This window comes from Narcine bancroftii, chromosome 8, assembly GCF_036971445.1.
Source record: "Narcine bancroftii isolate sNarBan1 chromosome 8, sNarBan1.hap1, whole genome shotgun sequence".
Lineage (NCBI taxonomy): Eukaryota > Metazoa > Chordata > Chondrichthyes > Torpediniformes > Narcinidae > Narcine > Narcine bancroftii.
Genome location: NC_091476.1, coordinates 13,126,857 through 13,149,388, shown reverse-complemented (window position 1 = coordinate 13,149,388; position 22,532 = coordinate 13,126,857). Strand labels below are relative to the sequence as shown.

The 22,532-nt window shown below is 39.3% G+C and overlaps 1 protein-coding gene across 13 annotated transcripts in view; it reads left to right on the top strand.

Moving 5' to 3' along the window:
- Positions 1–22,532, top strand: part of tenm1 (teneurin transmembrane protein 1) — an 832,896-nt gene that overhangs the window by 652,576 nt on the left and 157,788 nt on the right. For 11 of the 13 annotated variants that reach the window (XR_011342879.1, XR_011342876.1, XR_011342875.1 and 8 more), the window contains 3 exons: positions 13,171–13,356; positions 13,455–13,481; positions 15,801–15,947. Coding sequence is in view for 8 of the 13 variants with exons in the window: in XM_069892937.1 (XP_069749038.1) it covers positions 13,171–13,356; positions 13,455–13,481; positions 15,801–15,947 (360 nt within the window). In the remaining 5 variants the exon portion in view is untranslated. The remainder of the gene's footprint in view (positions 1–13,170; positions 13,357–13,454; positions 13,482–15,800; positions 15,948–22,532) is intronic. The other 2 variants (XM_069892934.1, XM_069892936.1) reach the window with 1 other exon arrangement.

Here is a 22,532-nt window from a genome sequence, read left to right as displayed (position 1 = left end):
GAACCTGACACCCCTCGTAACTTAAGTGAGAATCACACCCTTAGACCAACAAGCTAACTGCTATACTAACCATGCAACACTTTTTATATCAAAAGGCACCTTGGCTGTAATGGTTAAGTTGGGCTGAAAGGCCTGATTCATTGTTGTACATCTCTATGAATCTAAGCCACTTGAAAAGCTGGTTGTACCTGTGAGAGAAAAAAACACATCAACTGCAAGAATGTTTTAAGAGTGGAGAAAATGAGGTTGTTCTCCAAGGAACAAAGACTGAGAAAAGATATGATAGATCATAGTAGATTTAAATGGTTTAAAATAAAGGGCGCAACTCCCATTAACAGAAAATACAAACAGGGAACACATTTTAAGGTGATGCGCAAAAGATTTCAGGGAAATTGTGAAAATTAACATTTTTTAATGCAAGGTGATTATGTTCTGGAACTACTTTTCCTGTGTGGAAACAGAATTGATCAGGACTTTCTAAAGGAAATTGGATAAGAACTGAAGTCCCACGTGCACATCATGAAAAACCCTTAGAGCTATCTTAATCAGATTCTGACCCACATGTATTTATCTTGGTGAAGAGGTGCCATGGAGAACTAAAACAAACAGAAGCTCATTAGGGACAATTTCCAGTGGTAAAATGAGCAGCTGAAGATTGGAATCGTATCCGCATCCTTTGAATCGTGCAGTTAAGTTCTCATATTTCCTCACTGCAGAAAATGAGTCCATTTAGCCCATCAAGACTATGCCAGCTCTCAGAACAATCCCATCAATTTTTCTTCCACATTTCTTGGATACTCAGGATATATTTGAAATAATCCTTAATGGTAAACTGCCAGTAGCCTGAGACTTCATGTGAATCACAGATATCTTAACTGCTGAATCTGTTTCTTGTTTTCAGCTGCATTGAATTGATCAGATTGAGTACACATCCTGACCGCATTGTAATGTGTGTGCTGACCAAAGTAGCTGTTCCTTTAGACAGCAGTGTTGTCAAATTTAAAATCAGATATGTTTCTGATGTGAGAAATATCAGGAAAAAAGCATTAATATTCCTCCCAACCACTGAAAAATTTGCCCAAATGATGCCCAACAGATTCCCTCCTCTTTTTCACCCACCTGTAATACTTGAATCGTGTGCTGAGTTTTCATATTTCCTCGTGGCTCTCGAAAGGCAATTCAGACCATCGTATCTTTGCCAGTTCCCAGAGCAATCCCCTCGTAATTTTCAGAATCAGAATTTATCGTCATGTAACGCTTCAGCAAAACAATACCTTTCATTCTCACAAAATTTATTGTTTTGCTGCAGCGTTACACTGTGCAAATATTGCTATAAAATTACATTTAAAAATAGTTCAAATAATAAGAGAAAGTGGGGTAGTGTCTGTGGTTTGTTGACCATTCAGAAACCTGATGATAGAGGGGAAGGAGCACTCCTTATGCCGCTCAGACTCAGACTCCTGTATCTCTTTCCCGGTGGTTGCAGTGTGGTGAGAGTTCTTGAGGATAGAGGCTGCTTTCCCCCAATTATTCCCATATAATTTATTCTCTTTCATTTTCCTGCCCTGATTCTTTTGCTACCCGTCTATGGTCATTAATTAACCAAGCAACAAGCCGATCTTTGGAAACCTGGAGAAAATCTATGCAGTAACAGTGAAAAGGTGCAACCTCCGCATAGGCAGCTCTGAGAAGTTAAGATCTAACCTGGAGCACTGTGGCAGCAGCAATATTTGTTGCATCACTGTTCTGACCAATAGATGAGTGACTCAGTACACATCAGCAGTTCACCAATTATGTGGAAATGCAGTACACCTAAAATTGTTCCCTCAATGACTTCTACACTGAGATTTTTCTCAAAGTTGCATTTCTTGCAGTGGAATCAGGAAATAGATACCTGATTTCTGGAAAGTGGTGCCTGAAGAGGGTGGAGTCCAATGTTCAAGAGGCATTTACATGGCCACTTGTATAGGCAGGGCATAGAAGGATGTGGACCTAAAACTGGCAAATGGGCAAAATAGTCAGCATGGATATGATGGGCTGAAGGTCCAATTCAGTGCTGTGTAGGTCTACGACGTGTCAGGAAGAGGCTGGAGGAAGGAGTTTCCTTCCTTTGGTTCCAATGTTACTTGGTTCTGCATGGATTTTTATCTCAAGCAATCAATCAGGAATCACTACAAAAACAAAAATATTCGCAAAATCTAAAATTAACTCAAATTGAAAGAGTTTGGCAGCTCACTAGCTTACTGCAGTATCAGCTTCTGTCAGGAGATCAATATGTAACCTTTACCACGAGGGTGTAGAGTGAGTAAAATTAAAGCACTTAAATAGCTTTCTATCAGCACTGATTTGTGGGATGAGTAGATAATGGTGATGACCTTTTTCATGCAGGAGATGTGCTTGATGCACTTTCTCCGACCTTGACAGAGTCAGGTCATCATTTTTTTTAATAACACATTAGCACCTAATCTTTCTGCTTTTCTCTTGTTCTGCTGTCACAGCAGATTTAAATGGCCATCGTGCCCCTCAGAGGACAACAAGAACATTTGGTACAAAAAAAATAAGAAATCAATGTAAATAATAATGGCACAGGATGCTTTCAAAGTTCGAAATAAATAGAGATGAAATTAATCTGGGAGTAATGATTACCTGACCACCGTAGCCTGGTTGTGGAAGGAGGTAGGTCTGGGAAGGCTAAAATATGTGTGCAGTGAGCCTTTCATTCCAATGCAACAGAGGGGTGGTGTTTCCCCTCTGGTGTCTCCATTTACAACCAGCTCATAGTTGAATAAGAAGTGATTAAAGAAAAGCTGAAGAGACTCAGCAGCGTTCATGAGGAGATATGGTCAGTCAACGCTTCTGGTTGGCATCCTTTGTTGAGACTGAAGGTCGTGCGGAAATCTCGACGAGGAATATTTAGCAAAAAAAAAAAATTATTATTCGATGGAGCAATACTTTTACCTCAGATTGCGAAATCATAATTTCTTTCATGTGACAACTGACACTTTGATGCACTTCACTTGCTCTCTTGCCCTTTATATCATGAACTGAACCCCATACACTTAGACTGCTGACGATCCAATGAGTCATGACTTCTGGTTACTGACTGGCTTCAGGGCCACATTAATGTAGAGGCGAAAGTAGCATATGTTACGGGCCCCCGAATTTCAAGGGCCCCCGCGTTTATGAGAATTATGAGAAACATTTTTGTTTTCATTTTTGTGCAACAGCTGTGAGGTACCACACTGATAATCTGTGTTAATCACCCTGATTAAAGGTGATAATTGGCTAAAATTGCTAAACAAAAGGGGGTGCTACTGTCCGTGCCTCGCCCGACTGCCTTGCTCCTAGCCCTATCCCATCCCATCTAAGTCCTGATATGGCAGCAAGGGTGCAGTGCTGCCGTAGATCACTGGAGTGTCGCTCCGGCTTCTGATCAGGCCGCTTCGGGGCCACCCCGGCAGCTCACAGGGACGGCTCAATGTGGGAGCAATGGCCGTCTTTGTTACCCATAATCCTCTATACAGCTGGAACTGCTCTACCAGTGCCAGGGAAATGCAGGGTGGTTCCAGCTGTGTAGGGGATTATGGGTAACAAAGACAGCCATTGATCCAGCTGGCTGGCGCCGAAAATAAGTTTTGTTTTTAAAAAAATGTGTAAGTAAGTTTTAACAGGCGAGGGGAGGTGTGCAATTTCTGTGTAAGTGTAAAATGTCTAAGTTTTAACACGGGGGGTGGGGGGGGTGTAATTTCAGTGCTTGCCCTACGCACTATGTTCCCTAGATATGTCATTGGTCATCGTTGAATATGTAGTGATCTGAGAAAGCTAGCATCATTTTGTTAAGAATATTTCAAACTTTCCATAACAGACATTCAGGGTCAGCTTCAGAAACATTCTAGGCTGGGGGTGGGGCACTGCAATCACACCTCCCCCCTCTCCGCGCATGCACCAGCCGGCACTATTTAGGATGTCAGCCAGCCCTATTTAGGGCCCCTTTAAAATAAATGCTACAGACCCTGCAATACCTTAATCTGGCAACGATTGGCTTCCCTTTCTTACTGGAGCACTGTCTCCAGTATCCACCAAATGCTGATGACGAGTCGTCACCTTTCTGTCTGCTACCTCTCTTGGTGGATGAGTGGGCTTAAGTCTAAGGTACACTCTTTATGAACCATGATCAATAGATATTGAAGCTTCTCCTTTGATCTGAAAATATAATTTGCTTTCCTACTCTCGCCTGGTGTGAGAAAATAGGCCGCAGCACTTTGACCCCTCTGCATCAACACTTCAATATTACAAAGTCGTAATTTCTGAATTGCATTCTACATGATCAAGGTCATTTTAAATAACTGCAATGATATCACAATGTTTAAATTTAATTTTAATTTGGAGAGAAGCAGCCCAGTAAACAGGCCATCTGGCCCACAAGCTCGTGCACCCCAAATCTACCAATGTGACCAATTAGCCTATTAATCTCATGAATCTTTGGAATGTGGGAGGAAACCAGAGCTCCTAGAGGAAACACGCACGGACATAGGGAGAATGTGCAAACACCTTACCGACAGTACCAGATTTGAACCAGGTTCACTGGCGCTGTGATAACCTTGCTACCCCAATAAAATTTCAAGTGGAAAGATTGTTTCAATGGAATTATGTATTCACAATGGGTGCATTCCAACACCTGCTCTCTATCCATATGTCCCTATTCAAGAGGTCTATTTTGCTTGTTTGCTAACAGAAGTCTTCTTACTTCAGCTTTTTCAACACCTCCTGATTCATTTTTTTTTTTAATTTCATCATTTGCTTTATAGCTGGGCTGTGAATTTCCTGACAGTCAAAAAAACTGCAGGAGGTTGAACACGTTTCCCACCCTCTTCATCTCATGAATTTACTGTCTTCTGACTGCATGCACATTTCACAGGACGTTCTCTCATAGAGCGCTGGGATACTAAACCTGGGATTGTGAACCAAAAACATTTCATGTACAGGGAACTAGCCCATTACTCTATTGTGCGTGAGGTTAGTCGTATCTCCTGCACATATCATTTCAAAAATAGGATTTTTTGCAGGGGTCTGGCATGGACCAGTTGGGCAGGATGTCCTCCTTCTATGTTGCACAAGTAAATAATATTTGAAACAGCACTGGAAACATTTATATTGTTGCATGTTGATGAGTCCAACCCCAAATAGTACAGATGCATTTGTGACCATTGCCAGCACTTCCATATTGATCACATATTTGTTTCTAAAAGTACTCCATTGTGGACTGTAATCAATACAGCACAATCATTCGTAAATTGAATTTGGATAAGAAGTGAAGAGTTGTTTGTTGCGAGATTTCAGTAAAATTAATTCTCCTTGCATATCAATTGCATCAACTCCATTATATTAATTTTGATTGCCATGCATTTGAAACCAAGATTTCTGATCACTCTCAGACTGTGATTTGAAAAGTTAGGGATCTTTATCTCTGGCAGCAAATACTGGGACCACTTGGAGCTTGATAATATTTCTGATTTGCACAATTTTCACCCTGATCATATCACGGTTAGTCTTAATCTCAAATATTTCAGGAGAACATACATTCACAATTAAGAAACTGGAATACATGTGAATTTTAGCACTGCTTTAAATAACAGTGTGTAATTTTCCTTATTGAAACAGAAGCAGTAAATGTTGCAAAATCCAGCCCGGTTACATCATTAATTGTAAAAAGTGTGGAGCAGTGTTTCTCAAACTTTTTTTTTCCACTTTAACTAATCCCTTACTAACCACAGAGCACCTAGTAGAGCATGCCACAGGTGCTCTGTGGTTAGTAAGGGATTACATAAAGTGATATGTGAGTGGGGAAAAAAGGTTGAGTACCACTGGTTTAGAGCATGTGAATTGTAGATAATAGAATCAATAATTTGAAGTATTTTAGCAAAGGATACCATAGTCCTGTTTTGATCAGTGCTGAGGTTCTAATTTGACATGAAAGCACTTTGAGTTAATGTACAAGGCTGTTTTAAGTGCATTGGCTAACATTAATGAAAGGTGATTCTGAAAATGAGCTCCCCAGACATAACAAATAATTGGCCGTTCATTTAATAAAACTCAATGGGTCCTTTACTTAAGCTTCATTTCATTTAGTAGCTCACAGTTCCCCTGGATTCCAAGGAAATTCCTTATGTCTTCCTGACAGGTTCTTTGTGCAAAAATGCCCTTGAACTGTGGGTGAATTTAGTTGCAGGTCTGTGTGGTTACAAATAAGCATATTTCTCTGTTCTCCCTCAGAACTTGCAGATGCTCATTGCTGGCTTAATCAACTGATATCATTATCTATGAATTCTCTAAAAGAAAAAAAACTTTTCCTCCCAATCATGACTTCATGCCACGACTTGAACTTTCCTGTTCAGCTGCATAGCAAAGCTACACACACATAATTGCAGTGAGATTTCTAAAGCAGTTCCAATTCAGGCACATTTCTGTCAGGAGTTGTGATGATAGCAGCTGCAATGCTTTTGTGTGTGTGGCAAGCCCCTTTAAACGAAGTGTGGGTGATCTCTCATTCAGCACAACATTTCAAGCAAGCCATTAAGTATTATTGTTCAATGGCATGAATGGTTTCATCAGTTTCTTTTTCTGTTGAACCTCTTGTAAGAAAGAGACACTCACTTCTATCACACACCACTAGGTGATGAGTATCCTACAGCGAATAATGCACTGCCTGATTCCTTCAAAGGTTTTCCAACAGATTCAAATCATCGGTACTTGTGTTTGATCCACGAATACTTACTGGAGTCATGGAATCACGCCGTTATATTAGCTTGGAAGCAGACTAGTTGGCCAACGTGTCAATGTCAACCAACTTATCTACTTGAACCATTCTCATCAGCCCATATCCCTCTAAACCTTTCATTCAGGTCAGGTCACTCATCTGTAACCCAGTACTACCTGTTGCATGGTCGGGTGGTCAGCAACTAAACCGCCTCCCCCACTAGGATTGTCTGGAACAGAGGATGGCTGGACACCCTGCAGAATGAAAAACAAGACCTGTTAAAGGGTGAATGAATCCTCTCGTAAGGTCATCGGCGATCTAGCAAACGTGCCCGTGAAGTGCAGAAAGGGCATCCCTTGCATCGAAGCTTGGTCCGGCCATTCACTGCAACAGGACTTCCCCCAGCTGTCTTGGACCTCACCATGCTGCTGGATCCGAGAGGGGATGTCGAGAGGGTGGGTCTGGACCTGTGCAACCCCCACTCACCTAAAGTCCATTCACGCACGCACTGTTCCTTTTTGAAGAGTGGGGTATCCTCATATCCCACAAACTGACTGAAAGGAACCATCGTCGTGGATAGCCAGAAGAAGAAGAATCCTATCTGATCCATGTACCTGCCATAGTTGACTGGACAACGACGACTGCACTTCTTCCTTTGACACCTTGTTGAATAGAAAGCGAGATAAGTCCATTGTTGTGTAAGTGATTTGCAGCCTTAGAATCATATCGTACTCATCCTTGCTCCATCCACTGACAACTCTTGAGAGTGTGTGATCCTTCAATAATCAATACTAGCAGTGTTATTTGAAGCAACAGTTAAGCAAATAGAAGGACCCTTAATCACTGACAAGTGTACATGGGAAGTAGAAGACGTGAAGAGAGGAAGATTGTAACCAGAGGAGCTGTTCAAATTCTCTGTGTATGGAGAAGTCATGCCCATCAGTGGGGAGATGAGTAAGATATTGTTGCTTAGCATTACTTGAGCAACTTTATATAAAAAGGACTTAATAATGAAATAGATCAAAACGGATGAAAGGTAGCCACTAGTAAATGAAACCACAATCAAATGAAGGAATGGGCAGCAGAGTGAGCAAATTGATTGACAAAACTCAAAACCTAAACATTTCCTTAATCCTCCAGTATACATCAATCATGTCTCGAGATGCAGATAAGGAAGTATGTCTGCCAAGATCCTCTCATGAAAATAATCTATTATCCGACTTTAATTTGGTTCCTTCCAGGATAAATTGTTTTGGATAAATTAAGTTGAACTGAAAGCCAAAGCATATATATATATATATATATATATATATATGCATATAGTGTGCTTTACTTCAGTACTTGCAGTACTGGAGACAAACTGTACATCCACCACTTCTTCACCATGCAGTTGAGGCTACCTCATGAAATATATTTAAAGCAGTTGAACAGATTTAAGCTGGATAGATGTTTTCATAATTGGGGAATTAAGGGTTTTAGGGAAATTGCAGCTAGGCAGAGCTAAGACATGGCGAGATCAGCCATGATCTTATTGAATGGGGAGTAGGCTTGATGGGTCACATGACCTACTCCTGCTCCTATTTCTTCTGTTCTTTTGCTTGGTTGGAATGTGCATAGTGAAACATTCCTTCAGCCTAAATGCAAAGACATTGTTTTATCTATAGTAATTATGCATGTGATATAACTTTGACCAGAGGAGGGTCTTACATAGGCAGAACTCCGAAGGATGCAGATTGAATGCAGGTTAATGGGATTTTTATAGATAGACAAAGTTGGCATGGACGTAGTGGGATGGAGAGCCTGTTTCTGGCTGTTCAACTCTACAATGGTGGAGAAAATGTGAAGACATTTAAACTCACAAGTCTAGCATCTCCAGGAGAGATGGGTCATTTGAGTTAAAACATTTTCATCTCCACCATCAATTTAAACTGCATAAATATAATTGATTAACTGTAGTTCCTTTTACCCCATCATTTTTTTTGTTTTAGTTTGGATATTTGCCAACAGTGAACTGATAGATCAACCCAGGGAGAATACTTAGAGGAGTTGCTCTGTTTATTGGTGTGAGCAAGATGAATGAGAACCCACTTGAATTGGAAAGTTGCTGCAGTATTAATGGTTGCAAGTGAATTGATCAGAATTCAATTCCTTCATTCCACCAGGCTTAATGAAACTGCAAATCAGTTCAACCGTGAAAATAGCTTAAACAAAATATCCAAAAGATTACAAGAAGAAAAATGTTGATCCTGATCCATCAGAAACAAATAGCTTGTTTCCATAAAAGAAATAATGATCATGAAATTAACTTAAAGGAAAGTTGCACATTTCTCTTGCACCTTTCTTGGCCTCAGATTGTCTCAAGACACTTTACAGACAATTGCGGTACTACTTTCGAAGAGTCGTCACTATTGTAGAATTGCATCGGCCAATTTGTCCCTGGTAAGCCCACACAAAGAGCCATGTGAAGGTGATTCAACGATTTGGTTTTGTTACAGTAGGCACTTTTACACAGCCGCAGAAAAGCAGAAAAATTTTGGAAATTTTATACTCCGCTGGGAGAGTCAAAATATCATTGCGGAATTTATTTGATAAATTCCATTCCATAATTTTTCCACCAAGACCCCTACACATTTTTTACGGAGTGGCTGCAGTCTAAATTGACCACAGGCACTCCGTGAGAAACCGGGCTAGTGAATACGACGTCCAACCACATTCGCCCTCCGACAAACTCTGCGACACAGGAAGGCAGTTTAAATGCACCCTGTGCAAATGACCACTCCAGAGATAAGTAGACAATTTTTCTTTTACAGAATTTCTCCTTTATTTTTGTGTAAAAATCATAGTGATTCAGCTATAAAAGCTGGCCAGGATTACCAAGAATATTCTCCCTGCTCTTCTTTATAAGGGGGTCATCTGATCTCTTATATCCATTGGAAGTTGCAGGCAAAGCTAAAGTTTAAAATCGTAATGACAGTTGATATTTCTGACGGTATAGCACACAGTAATCTGATTGCCTATCAAGATTTTTTTAAATCAACTTGCAACCTCAATCTTTGAACAGAGGGTAAAGCATGCTGAGCCACCGTGAATACTTATTTCCATTGCATTTTCTCTGCACTAATTTGAGGACACACTTACATTGAGACAGGACTGACAACCTTCATGTTTGTTATTCACCTAGCTATACATTGTGTGTAATTCTGGGCTGTTTAATATTAGCCACTTTTACACAGCTGGTGAAGAACAGAAAAAGTTCAGGAAATTTCCTACTCAGGTGGCAGTGTAAAAATGTCAAGACCTAATTTATTTTGTGAATTCCATCCTGTAATCTTTCCGCTGGGACCCCTACACAATTTTACGGAGTGGCTGCAGTGTAAATTGACCACAGCCACTCTGTAAGAAACAGGCCTAATGAATATGACATTCCTCTCCTCTCCCCCCCCCCCCCCCCCCCCACCGGCGTCTGTCCGTCTGACAAACTCCACAACACTGGAAGGCTGTGTAAAAGTCCCCCTGTGTAAACGACTGCATCGGGAACACACTGGAGGTAAGTAGGTTCATTTATTTTCTGAATAATTCTGAAGTTTCTGTGTAAAAATGGCGTGATAAGCTATTAAATGGTGGAAACCAAACACTTAAGCCTGTTTCAATGTCTTTTCTATATCTCTAGGCCTACACATTCTATCGATTGTCATTTAAATGTGATTAAAAGAAAGCATATTATTTGATCTATGCAAGGAAAATTCCAAGGCTGCTTACCAGTGCCTAAAATATGAAAGTCATCTTAATACAAATAAAGACATAATTCCAGTTTCTGAATTTTATGTTCTGATAGTAAGCCAGTGCGCTCCCCATTAGGTTATTAAGAGAACTAAAACTCATTTTAAAGAGACTGAAATATGCTCAATTATAAAGTCTAATAGAAAGATCAATCACTGTCATGTAAATGAAAATTTAGATCTACTTAGATGTGACCAAACAAAGAAATGACCCTTGTAATAGAGTAAAAAGAGCAGACTAATAGAAAGTGGCAGTGAAATTTGAATGCATATTTCACAGTACACTAAATAGCTAACATTTGATCAAATTGATCAAAACTTAATTCATCTCCAGTCGTCAAAATATAAATGATAATTTGTCCATTGTTGCAAAGGGGAAAAAATGCAAGAGGAGACTATCCTTTACTTTCTGGCCTTAAATTCCAGAACAATGGGCTTTCAGAAAGTTCAAGCACCTGTGCTTATTTAATGAACCTTGATTCAAGCAAAATCTTTGCAGGAAAGTCTTGCTGGAGGAACTCAATGCATCAGTCATCATCCGTGGAAGCAGAGGGATGGTTTGATTTCACAATGAGATGTTGCACCAGGTCTAATGTCAAGAGGGTATATGATCTCAACCCAAAATTTTGACCATTCATCTGCATCCATGGGTGCTGCCTGATCCACTGAGTTCTTTCAGCAGTTTGTTTCTTGTTTCAGTATTACAGCATCTGCAGTCTCCTGTGTCTCCACAGTTCAGCCTTTGGTCTTTCTCTTTACCTATCCACTTGAAATAAAATTCTGCAAGAAGGGACTGGCACACAAATATTTTAATTAATGTTAAGGTCTTAAGGTCTCTCAAGTTTGGGGAGTTTCCCAAATAATATTGTCTTTCATTGGAAGTTGAATGGTAAATAATTGTCCAGTAATCCTTAACAGATTTAAGATATTCTTTTCTTTTTCAAATGTTATTGAGAAAGACTTAGACTGTCAGATTTTTTTTCTTTTGGACTTGGTTAGAATTTAGTTCAATACCTTAAAAATATTCAATTGAATAATGAAATGTAAGAAATAGGAGCCGTACCAGACCTTCTTGGTTTGCCTTTCAATAAAAGTCTTGGTAAATCCATTAGTTCATGTGCCCTTACGTAGCCAATTTGTTATCCATTGCACATTCCTCTGGAGCCAGAGGAAGCACACTTCCAAAATCTATTAAAATCTCAGAACAGAATCTTTCAAAATATTACTGAATTTCAGTAAGTACTTGCTCAATTTCTTTTCATGAGATATCCTGTTATCCCAGGAATCAATCCAGTGAATATACATGGTACTCCCTTAAAAACTAGATTAAAGTTCCTCTGAGATGTCGACCAAGATTGTACATAGTTCACTGGTCTGTTTAATTACAATAACACCAACTACATAGAAATAATGGCCAATATACTAGTTTTTTCCCCCTTACAGCTAACTCAACTGAAACATGTATAGATAAAATCATCTGTGATAATGCTAATTACTGTAGGCTGATTGAGATCTGTACAAACTCTTTGCTAGAATGATCCAAAATTAATCTCTGTGACTTGCTTATCTATGTCGCCTTATGTTTTTTCTTGCTTCAAATATTTATACAATTCCCAAAGATAGAACAAACCTCTGGATGAAGATATGTGATCTCGTCTCATAGTTTCTTGGCCCTGAATGAATGTTTTATATTTATGACACCTTATAATCTTGATTTCATTTATGCACTCATCCCCCAAAAAAACACATTGTTTGACCCATCTAAATACTACAAAACTTAAAGAACATTGTTGCCACACAAAGTTGGACAGAGGTGCAGTTGTCAATGGGTTGCCAGCTTTAAAATATTAGTGATCTCCACTGTTACTTACACTAAACTTAATCTCTGTGATACAGAAAATCTCTCAGAGAAACATATTCAAGCCAAAATGGTGTGCAATGTAATAATTTTCATGAACAAAGATACAGTGATTTTAAGAAAATTGAGCTCAATTGCCTACTTGGGCAAATTTAAACTTGGTTTGCAGAGGAACCTGTTTGCATCACTAAGGTTATGAGATAAAGGTCTGCATATAGGTGTTTCTTTAGCATTAAGGAGAGGGATGCCTTTATATGCAAAACCCTAATAGCCTGAATACATGAGATTATCTGATCTTGGAAGCTAAACAAGCTCAGGCCTAGTCAGTACTTGGAGGGGAGACTGTCTAGGAACACAAGGTGCTATAGGTTTCTGTGAGGGGGAGCCAGACAAAGTGGTGACTCTTTGCCTGCCTTATGGTAGACAAAAGTCAAAGAATTTCATGTATGTTACATTTCCAAATGTCCTATTACATGACAATAAATGAACCTTTACCTTTTATATGCATGGCCTCCCCACCCACACCTTTGCACATGATATTCCTTCACTCATAATTTTGGCCACAGTCATAATAAATATATTAAGTAAATTTAGCTCCACAGTTTTATAAAATAATACTAGTGTGAATTTTGTGAAATTCAATTTGCCTCACTTTTAAAATCCCCTCTTGACCAAAAGACATTTTTAACTTGACATATTCATCTGATCCAAGTTAGCCAAACATAAATGGCCAAATGTTTAAGATATTGTCAATGCAATTGTCTTGTTTCTTGCAGAGATTTGTGAGGTGGATTGTGGAGATCATGGTGTGTGTTTAGGTGGATTATGCCACTGTGAGAAAGGATGGGGTAGCCAAGCTTGTGACCAACATATATGTCACCCACGTTGCACTGAGCATGGAAAATGTAAGGATGGCAAATGTGAGTGCAGTCCTGGCTGGGAGGGAGAGCACTGTACTGTCGGTAAGATAAATCCAGATGATATTTTATTTCCAAAATTAGACTACTTTTCCACAATTTTATGTTTATGTTATTCTTGCCTTAAATATTCTCTTTTTAAGCTCAACATTTGGATAATGTTGTAAAAGGTAAGAGTGAATTCATTAAAAATTACTTCTTCTGGCAATATGTCTATTCATAAGCATGCAAAGTTTTAACCTAAACTTTTTTTAAGCTGAGAATATTTTAAATTATGTTGCAGGGTTTGACATAATCGGCAATGTAATAAGTTTCTGCATTAGTTATTCAGAGGTCCCCCCCCCACCCCTTATCCTCAAGAGATATGTTCTAAGAACCCCTGAAACTGTGGATAGTACCAAACCCTATATAGGGTATGTGCCGCTTAATGTCCACGATATGTTGTGTGAAATTGGGTGTTAGGTGATGAAGATGTTGTACAAATGCCATATAATATACTTAGCAAAGCTATATGGGATACTGTAGTGTATATTAGCATTAACCCTAACCCTAAACTTTTTATTTGTAAGCAGGGATCAGTGTGGTGACTGACACCGGGCTGTGGGGAGAGAGGGGGGCAGTCGGATCAATTTTGGACCATGGTTGACCACGGGTAACTGAAATCGCAGATGGGGAGAAGGAAACATTATATGTATGTATGTGTGTGTGTGCATGTATATATTTTATACACACACAGATATATATTCATACACACAAATACATACACATATATAATATTCCCAATTCCCCTGTTCATTATAAAACTGAAACTGATGCTCCCTTTGAATAAAGTGCAAGTAAATCTCAGGTATTTTACCTAATGTTATATCCCAAAGGTACGATCATAATTATGGCAAAAGCAGGGACCTTGCTTATAGAATTGCTCGTGTCTGCAGAATAAACTCACAATGAGCGATTATTAAGTTTATGTTGGTCCCATGAAACAAACGGCAGATGAGCTATGGTAGAATAACATAAGGTTAATTCAATTCATTACAGATTGTTTGTTCTTGCCAAGTGAGCAAAAGCCTTCAGAATTGCATTCTAGGTATTTGAGAGAAAATTGTCAATAACAAAGACAGTCGCATTTAGACTGAGTAAACATGAAAATCTATGACCCTGATAAGTTCATTGCTTTTAACGCCTGATACATCAAAAGCTTGGTGTATTCTTTAGTGCAATGTAGGGAGTTCCTCATCTTCAATGAAAGAAGACATTTTTTTTTAAAGCAGGGCGACCAATGGGAATTTAAACTATCAGTATGTATAATTACAATGGAAATGTTTAAAGACATTTAGACAGGTACATGGATTGGAAAGATTGAGAAGGATATATAGACAAATTCAGGCAATTGGTGTAGTTAAAGAAGCCAATGTGACTAGTATGGACAAGTTGGGCAGAAAGGCCTGTTTCTGGGCTGTATGACTCAATGACTGACTTCAAAGTGACATTAATGGAAATCTTTGATGAAGGTACCAATAAAGTCAAGTGTCTTCATGTAACCTGAAGAGAAACCTTGGCACCAAAACAATAAAACCACGTGATTTTACTTATGAAGGAATGTAATAAGCAGTTTTCTCTAAAATTTCTCTAATATGTCCATTTAGATCAGTTGATATTCGCAGATGTAATGAGGAATGCACATAGGAGAAATCTCTGACAATTCCATTCCTCCAATTACATTTTCCTAGGGATATGAATGTAATTTTTAACCTTTTGTAATGAACAGAGTGTAATATTCTCTGAACTATTCCAACTAAATGCAAATTAGGTTACCCAACTGCCAAACCTACACATCTGCATTATTGTTTGAGGTTTTTAAAGGTTTTGCTTCACATAAGCTCCCTACCGTTGGCCGTCTGTTGTGATTCAAAGAAGGGTCATAACTAATAACCTGTCTGTTTCTCATTAAACCAAGAATGATATGTTGTATACCTCCAGCAATTTCTTTTAACATTTCAAAAATCAGTATACATTTTTTGACTTGATCCAAGCAAAGTCCTTGATTAAATTGGCTAAAGTCCATTCTGTGTCATTATTAAAAAATACGATGAAAATGAGATTAAACAGTACTAAATATCATTTAAATTCTATCATATTTACCTAAAATCTTTATAACGTATTTTAGAAAATATGTACGCAATATGAATATTTTGAGAAATGCACAAATTAAGTACAGTCAAACCCCATTATCCAGCACGTATGGGGATTGGTAGATGCCAGATAAGTGAATTTTCCGATTGCTTGAGATTGCATGTTGCATGAATTGGAAAACTGACTGCTGGAGGCACCAATTTTAAACTTGCCTATTTATTTTCTGCTATTTTCTTGCTGGTTGCTTGAGGCTACCGGAAGCATGAATTCCAGATAATGGGGATTTTTACTGTATATGCCAATACTTATCCAATATTAATTGTTTTATCAACTGTTAAAAAAATATTTTTGGATAGAGGGGTGTCCTGGCTTGTGCAATGGAAATGGAAGATGTACATTGGACCAGAATGGATGGCACTGTGTTTGCCAAGCAGGCTGGAGTGGAACAGGATGCAATGTCATCATGGAAATGGTGTGCGATGACAACAGAGATAATGATGGAGGTAATTAAGAAATTAAATGTTCAGACTATTTAAAAAATGTTGTCAATCATCTCTTCCTAAAGCATTGGCACTTACTGTTAAATAATTTTCTATGTTCTGAGAGTTCCCAAGTATTTGTACATCTAGAGTGAAGGTAAGGAGTGAGTAAGGACGGTAATCATTCAACCTGAAAATCTCCTCATTAACAAACCCAGAATGTTCTTGTCAAACATACATTCACACTCTGGAAGAAATAAATCAGTGGGTGTTTTTTTGTAGCTTTGCACACAAATTGTAAAATCCCAGTGCTAGATAAACAAGAAAATCTGCAGATGCTGGAGTTTAGTGCAGCATGCAAATTTGCTGCAGAAACTCAGTAGATCATCCAGGATCCATAGGAAGTAAAGGGGAGTCAATAGTTCAGGCCTGAACCCTTCATCAGGAATCCCAGTGCTACCTGTCTGATCAAAACCTTTCTCTTTAAAACGATGGGGTGTGAGAGGTGTATAAGATTACGGGAGGCATAGATTTGTGAGGTGGATTGTTGAATTATTGTTGAATTTTCCCGAGGCAACGATGCCATTACCCAATGATATCTATTTAAGATGAGGGAAGAAGTGTTCAGGGAAGAAGTTAGGGGTTTTTTTTGTACAGAGAATGGAGGGTATCTGGAAATCATTGCCGAAGATAATGGTAGAGAGGCTGCAACAGGGATATATAAAATACTCTTATTAAAGACTGCAATAGTTGATTAAAAGTTAATTTTACAGCATCGATCTTTATCAATCTGAAAGTTGGTCAGTGTCAATCCTGAAAGTCTTCCACAATGAAGTATCTAATCACTGGCACCCGCGGCTGATTATTCTCCCCATCCATGATTATGTTTTAAATAAATTATGACCTTCCAAAACAGAATCAGTTGATCATGTCCTTGTCTTGCTTTTGTCTTTTCTAATTGTCTCCACCAATAATCTCTCCTCCTTTGTTTCCTGAAAGTGCGAACTACCAATGAGAACACATTGTCAAAAGTTATATATACTCCATAAGAAAACGCACCATAATTGATCTCTAAGAAATGTAAACTGTGGTCCACAGCACAGAGATGGCAAAATGAGCCTGCAGGCAATAAAAGTATTGCATAGATTCAAGGCAAAAGAGTGAAAATTTCTAAAATCTAATCCTTGATTATGTCCCAAAGAAGGGATAAAATAAAAGTAAACCGAGCTTGTACTAAATGACTATTTCACGGAATTTATGTTTTCCTCTGAACGTCATTTTTCGTATTATTCTGTTTGATCAAATGGTTTCAAAATGATACCTGAAGAAATAATGACATTAGTAAGGCATATCGTTCCCACCTGTGCACTTGTCCTTTCTTCTCATTTTCCACTTTCAATGTGTAAATGCATTTGGAGCAAAGCAATTCAGTTCCCAAACTGTTTGAGTCACAGTAACCCATCGGTGTTTATCATTCAGTGGATTAAAATCTTCATAGAATTCTGAATGCCTTGTGATGTTTGAGAACATAAGTGACGTTTCCCCTCAGACATCTTTAGTGTATAAAATGAATCGCTTCATTAAATCTTTTCTGAAATTCATTTATGGAGAATATGCAGGGCCTTTCCTCCATATTTGAGGAAGGATATACTGGCTTTGGAGAAGGTCCAGAGGAGGTTTACTAGGTTGATCCCTGGGATGAAGGGGTTGACTTATGATGAAAGATTAAATCGTCTAGGATTGTATTCGCTCGAGTTCAGAAGAATGAGAGGAGATCTTACAGAAACAAATAGGATTATGAAGGGTATGGATAGATGTAGGAAGGTTTTTTTGAGCTGGCCGGGGAAACTAAAACGAGAGGACATAGTCTTAAGATTCGGGGGAGTAGATTTAGGACAGAGATGAGGAAAAGTAGTTTTTCCCAGAGAGTAGTGAATGTTTGGAATTCTCTATCCAGGGAAGTGGTTGAGGCTGCTTCATTAAATGTATTTAAAATTCGGTTAGATAAATTTTTACAAGATAGAGGAATTAGGGGATATGGGGAGAAGGCAGGTAGATGGAGTTGGGTCATAAATTAGATCTGCCATGATCTTATTGAATGGCGGAGCAGGCTCAATGGGCCATTTTTGGCCTACTCCTGTTCCTACTTCCTATGTTCCTATGAGAATTCGCAAGGTAGGTCCATTATCAAGGTTAGTCTCCAAAATGTGTCTATCATGTATTTATTTTTAATCCTCATTTGCTGGTCAGACTATTTTTCTTTAGGTTTAGCTTCTTGTTTCATTTGTAGAACTCTGAAGAATTGAACCACAAAAACTTAATATATGAGGAGAGCAAACTTGCATCAGTTCTCGGGGCCTTTTGGTTTGCCTGACCCATAAAAATACTAATTATGCAGCTATTCCTTAATGACTATCTAGACTGCTATTGAGATCTGCAGTGACTGGAGGTGAACAGCTAGTTACAAGCCCACAAACCTTCTGTGTCCTTCTACCCTGAAGCTTAAAAAAAATCAGAGCAACCTTCTCCAAGAAATCTGGGGTCAGTGTGCAAAGTTGTTGTCAGGGTGTTGCATGTAAACATACACAGACAAGAATTTTGAGCGGGATAAGCCCTCAGTCCTTAGAGCCAGCTCTGCCATAAATCAAAATCATGGCCAATCTATTGTATCTTTTGTGTCATTCTCCTGCATTCCCCTTATAGCCCTTCACTATCCAGAAAGCTATTAATATCATTATGAGCAAGCTTGTACAGTCATCTGGGGTAGAGAATTCTGAAGAACACTGTCCTCAGAATGAAGAAAATTTTCCTCATGGTAGTTGTAAATGGCCCACTCATTATTCTGAGATGATGACAATTGATTTTGGGGCTGGGCAGCCAACGGAAACGCCCAACCTGTTGACTTTCAGTTAGATCAGTTATTTTCTCTAAGTTCTAGAGAATGCAGTCCTAGACTATTCAATCTCTTCTCATTTGATAAATTTGAACTAGACTGGTGGATCATCATTGCACTGTCTTCATGTCAGGCATACCCTTCCGGGAGTAGAGACCAAATCTCTGCACTTAGCTGTCCAAGTCCAGGCTGACCAAGGTCCTATATAGATATAGTAAGGCATCTTCAATCCTGCTTAAAGAAAATAATGACGGCACTACTGGAGCTTCTGTAAAGGCAGACCCGGGGGAATGGAGAGCGGAGGCAAAGTGCTCCAAAGGGTTCACCCCCCCCCCCCCCCACCCAGTCCTAATGCTGGAGGCTCCATACAGGTTTTAAATGGCCTGCTAAAGAAAACAAAGGTGTTTTATTTTAACATCCTACAATCACAAGGTATGTGTCCAAGATGGCGGTGCCTGTACTCAGCAGCAGCAACAACAAGGTGTATTAGACTCCGGGGGAGCAGCGGGCTGGTGCAAGGCACCAAAAATACTCCCCATTGCAAAAGAGAGGCAGAGGAGATGAACCTACAGGATGGTGACCACAGCAGCAGACTAGCGAACGGACTACGTGCTGCTGGAGACTGGCTGATGGGAACCAAGTATTAGAACCTGGATTTGAGAGGTGGCAGAGGGCAAGAAGGGCCTCCATAGGGCCCCAGGTGCCGAAGGCTTCCTGGTCATATTGGAGGCTTGTTCCTGGAGCTCAGGTTGCCGATGCTTTGAACAAGGCTCTGCTGCTACATAGACTGCAGGAGCACAGGAGACAAATCCTCAGGCATTCAGTAACTCTGCCAAGACTTCCCCTTTTGCTTCTCTTTCTCTTCTTGTAAGGATACCAGGCAAAACTAATAGTGACTCTTTAACTGCCTTATGGCAGGCAGAAGTCAGATTTGTGTACTATTACTTGACAATATATGAATCTTGAATGTCCTATATAAATACAGTAAGGCATCTTCAAGCCTGCGTTCGTATCTTCTTTGGCTTGGCTTCGCGGACGAAGATTTATGGAGGGGTAAATGTCCACGTCGGCTGCAGGCTCGTTTGTGGCTGACAAGTCTGATGCGGGACAGGCAGACACGGTTGCAGGGGAAAATTTGTTGGTTGGGGTTGGGTGTTGGATTTTTCCTCCTTTGTCTTTTGTCAGTGAGGTGGGCTCTGCAGTCTTCTTCAAAGGAGGTTGCTGCCCGCCGGACTGTGAGGCGCCAAGATGCACGGTTGGAGGCGATATCAGCCCACTGGCGGTGGTCAATGTGGCAGGCACCAAGAGATTTCTTTAGGTAGTCCTTGTACCTCTTCTTTGGTGCACCTCTGTCACGGTGGTCAGTGGAGAGCTCGCCATATAACACGATCTTGGGAAGGCGATGGTCATCCATTCTGGAGACGTGACCTACCCAGCGCAGTTGGATCTTCAGCAGCGTGGATTTGGTGCTGTCGGCCTCTGCCATCTCGAGTACTTCGATGTTGGTGATGAAGTCGCTCCAATGAATGTTGAGGATGGAGCGGAGATAACGCTGGTGGAAGTGTTCAACTTGTCCGTGAACTGCGTTCCTGAATGGTCAATAAATATCAGACACTGCCTTACTTTTCATGCATTAAATTTTATTTATTGTTGCAAGGTGAGTTATATGAACATTTGCGCTGTGATACTGCCACAAAACAACAAATTTCATGACTTGTTCATGACAATAAATTCTGATTCTCACGAACTACTTTTTTTTAAAAATGAATACTAATTTCCTTCCAGTTTACAATCTCATTAGGCCTTCGGGTTGTCTTGTATTTCTGGCAGGTTTTTTTAAGTCTTCTTCTATAAAATCACACAAGCTACTTGTTTGATTTTCCATTGTATGTTCTCCTAATTGTGTCTGGAAGGGACTCTCCCTTGTCATCTTTTTTACAATTTTACTGAGAGTTGTTAATGTGGAAACAAGAAAGTCTGAAATAAATTAGAAAACAAAACAATGGACAGGTAAGGTGCTCAAACAATAGAAATTAATTTGTGTGAAGAATGGTAGGTGGGAAGAGAAAATGAGACAAATGTGCACAATAAATGGTAGGGTGCTGAGAAATGTGCAGGCGGACATTGGAGTGACCTCTGCCTCTTTTGTACGATGTCGAAATCCCGTACTTCATTTCAGGATCAAAATTTGGAATGCTCATGCTTAAATATACTCATCCAACAATCCATGATCTTGCATGACAAAGAATTCCAAAGAAGCCATATATTAATTTCAAATCAGTGTTTTATTATTGCAAACTTTTCCGGCTGAGCACAGCAATTTGAGTAATGTCTTCATATTTAACTACATACGTGCAATTGTCAAGATTTGTTGTCAATTATACCTATTAACAAGGGTGAACACTGATAGTCGCTCTTATTTTTACCCTAAAATCCAAAGCACTAAGTTTCATGTTGGAAGTCAATCAATAACATTGTTTCAACAAGCAGCGTGTAGTACAAATATATGGCTTCTTCCTTATTACGGAAGCTGATACCATACTGTGTGTTGCTTCAATAGTTTCCTATTATCATTATAGTTATTTCCATTGCTTCAAGTGAGAGCTCTGAGCATTTTCTGGTTATAATGATGTGTCCCATTTTATTATTGCCCATTATGCCCCTCATCTGAGTCAATAGGAGACTAGAATTTAGGCATTGGGGAATAAAGTTCTGTTTAGTGTTACACAATATTCACTGGCCTAACCATGTACCTGATTTGTGCTGCTCACAATACTGTTGTCATGTGCAAATGAGAAAGACAAATATCTCTGCTCACAACATTACTAACCCAAGATTGCAGGAATTGTTTTATGTAACAAGGTACATAATCAATATTCTATGAGTTATAAAATAATTACTTTGTAAAAGACATTCAAATTATTGTTGAATTACTCCTGTCACCTCTGAAATGTTAATTGAATGTTAAGAAACTTCAGCAAGCATCCACAATGTATCAGGTTGCTATTATAATAAATTTCTAGGGGTTAAATAAATGTTAAAATTGTACTTTTGTTTAGATAGTTGAATAACAGCAGGTACATTGCAAACAATATAACATTCTTCATTGGGTCATACAATATGGGAACAGTCCCTTCAGGCCAAATTTCCCATGCTGACTACATTGTCCCACCCATACTAGTCCCACCTGCCTTTGCTTGGGCCATAAATCTCTGAACCTATCCAAACCCTATATCTGTAGAATTATTTTTTTTCTTAAATGCTCTCGAAATGATGGAAGCCTTTTTGACCACCCCATCTACCTGTAACACAATTTTCCAGCTCTATGTTCCTGTATCCCTCTGCTGAGCTCCCAAAAGGCAACATCTCACATTTCTCGAATAAAGTCCATCAATCCCCCTTCTGCCCACCTGCCACATGATCATGATCCTGCCTCAATCTTTTGCAGGCGTCTTCATTATCTACAATACCAGAAATTTTATTGTTATCCATGAACTTGATTATCGTGCAATGTATCTTTTCATTTAAATCAACAATGGGCCCAGCACCAAACCCTGTGGTACACCACTAGTCAAAGACTTATAGTCCGAGAAGCCAGCATGTACCTTCTCCTCTGCTTTATTGACAAAGCTAGCTTACTCTCCAATCAACTATCTCACCTTGGATCCCACGTTATCTAACCTTCCAGAGCAGCCTACTGTGTGGAACCTTACGCA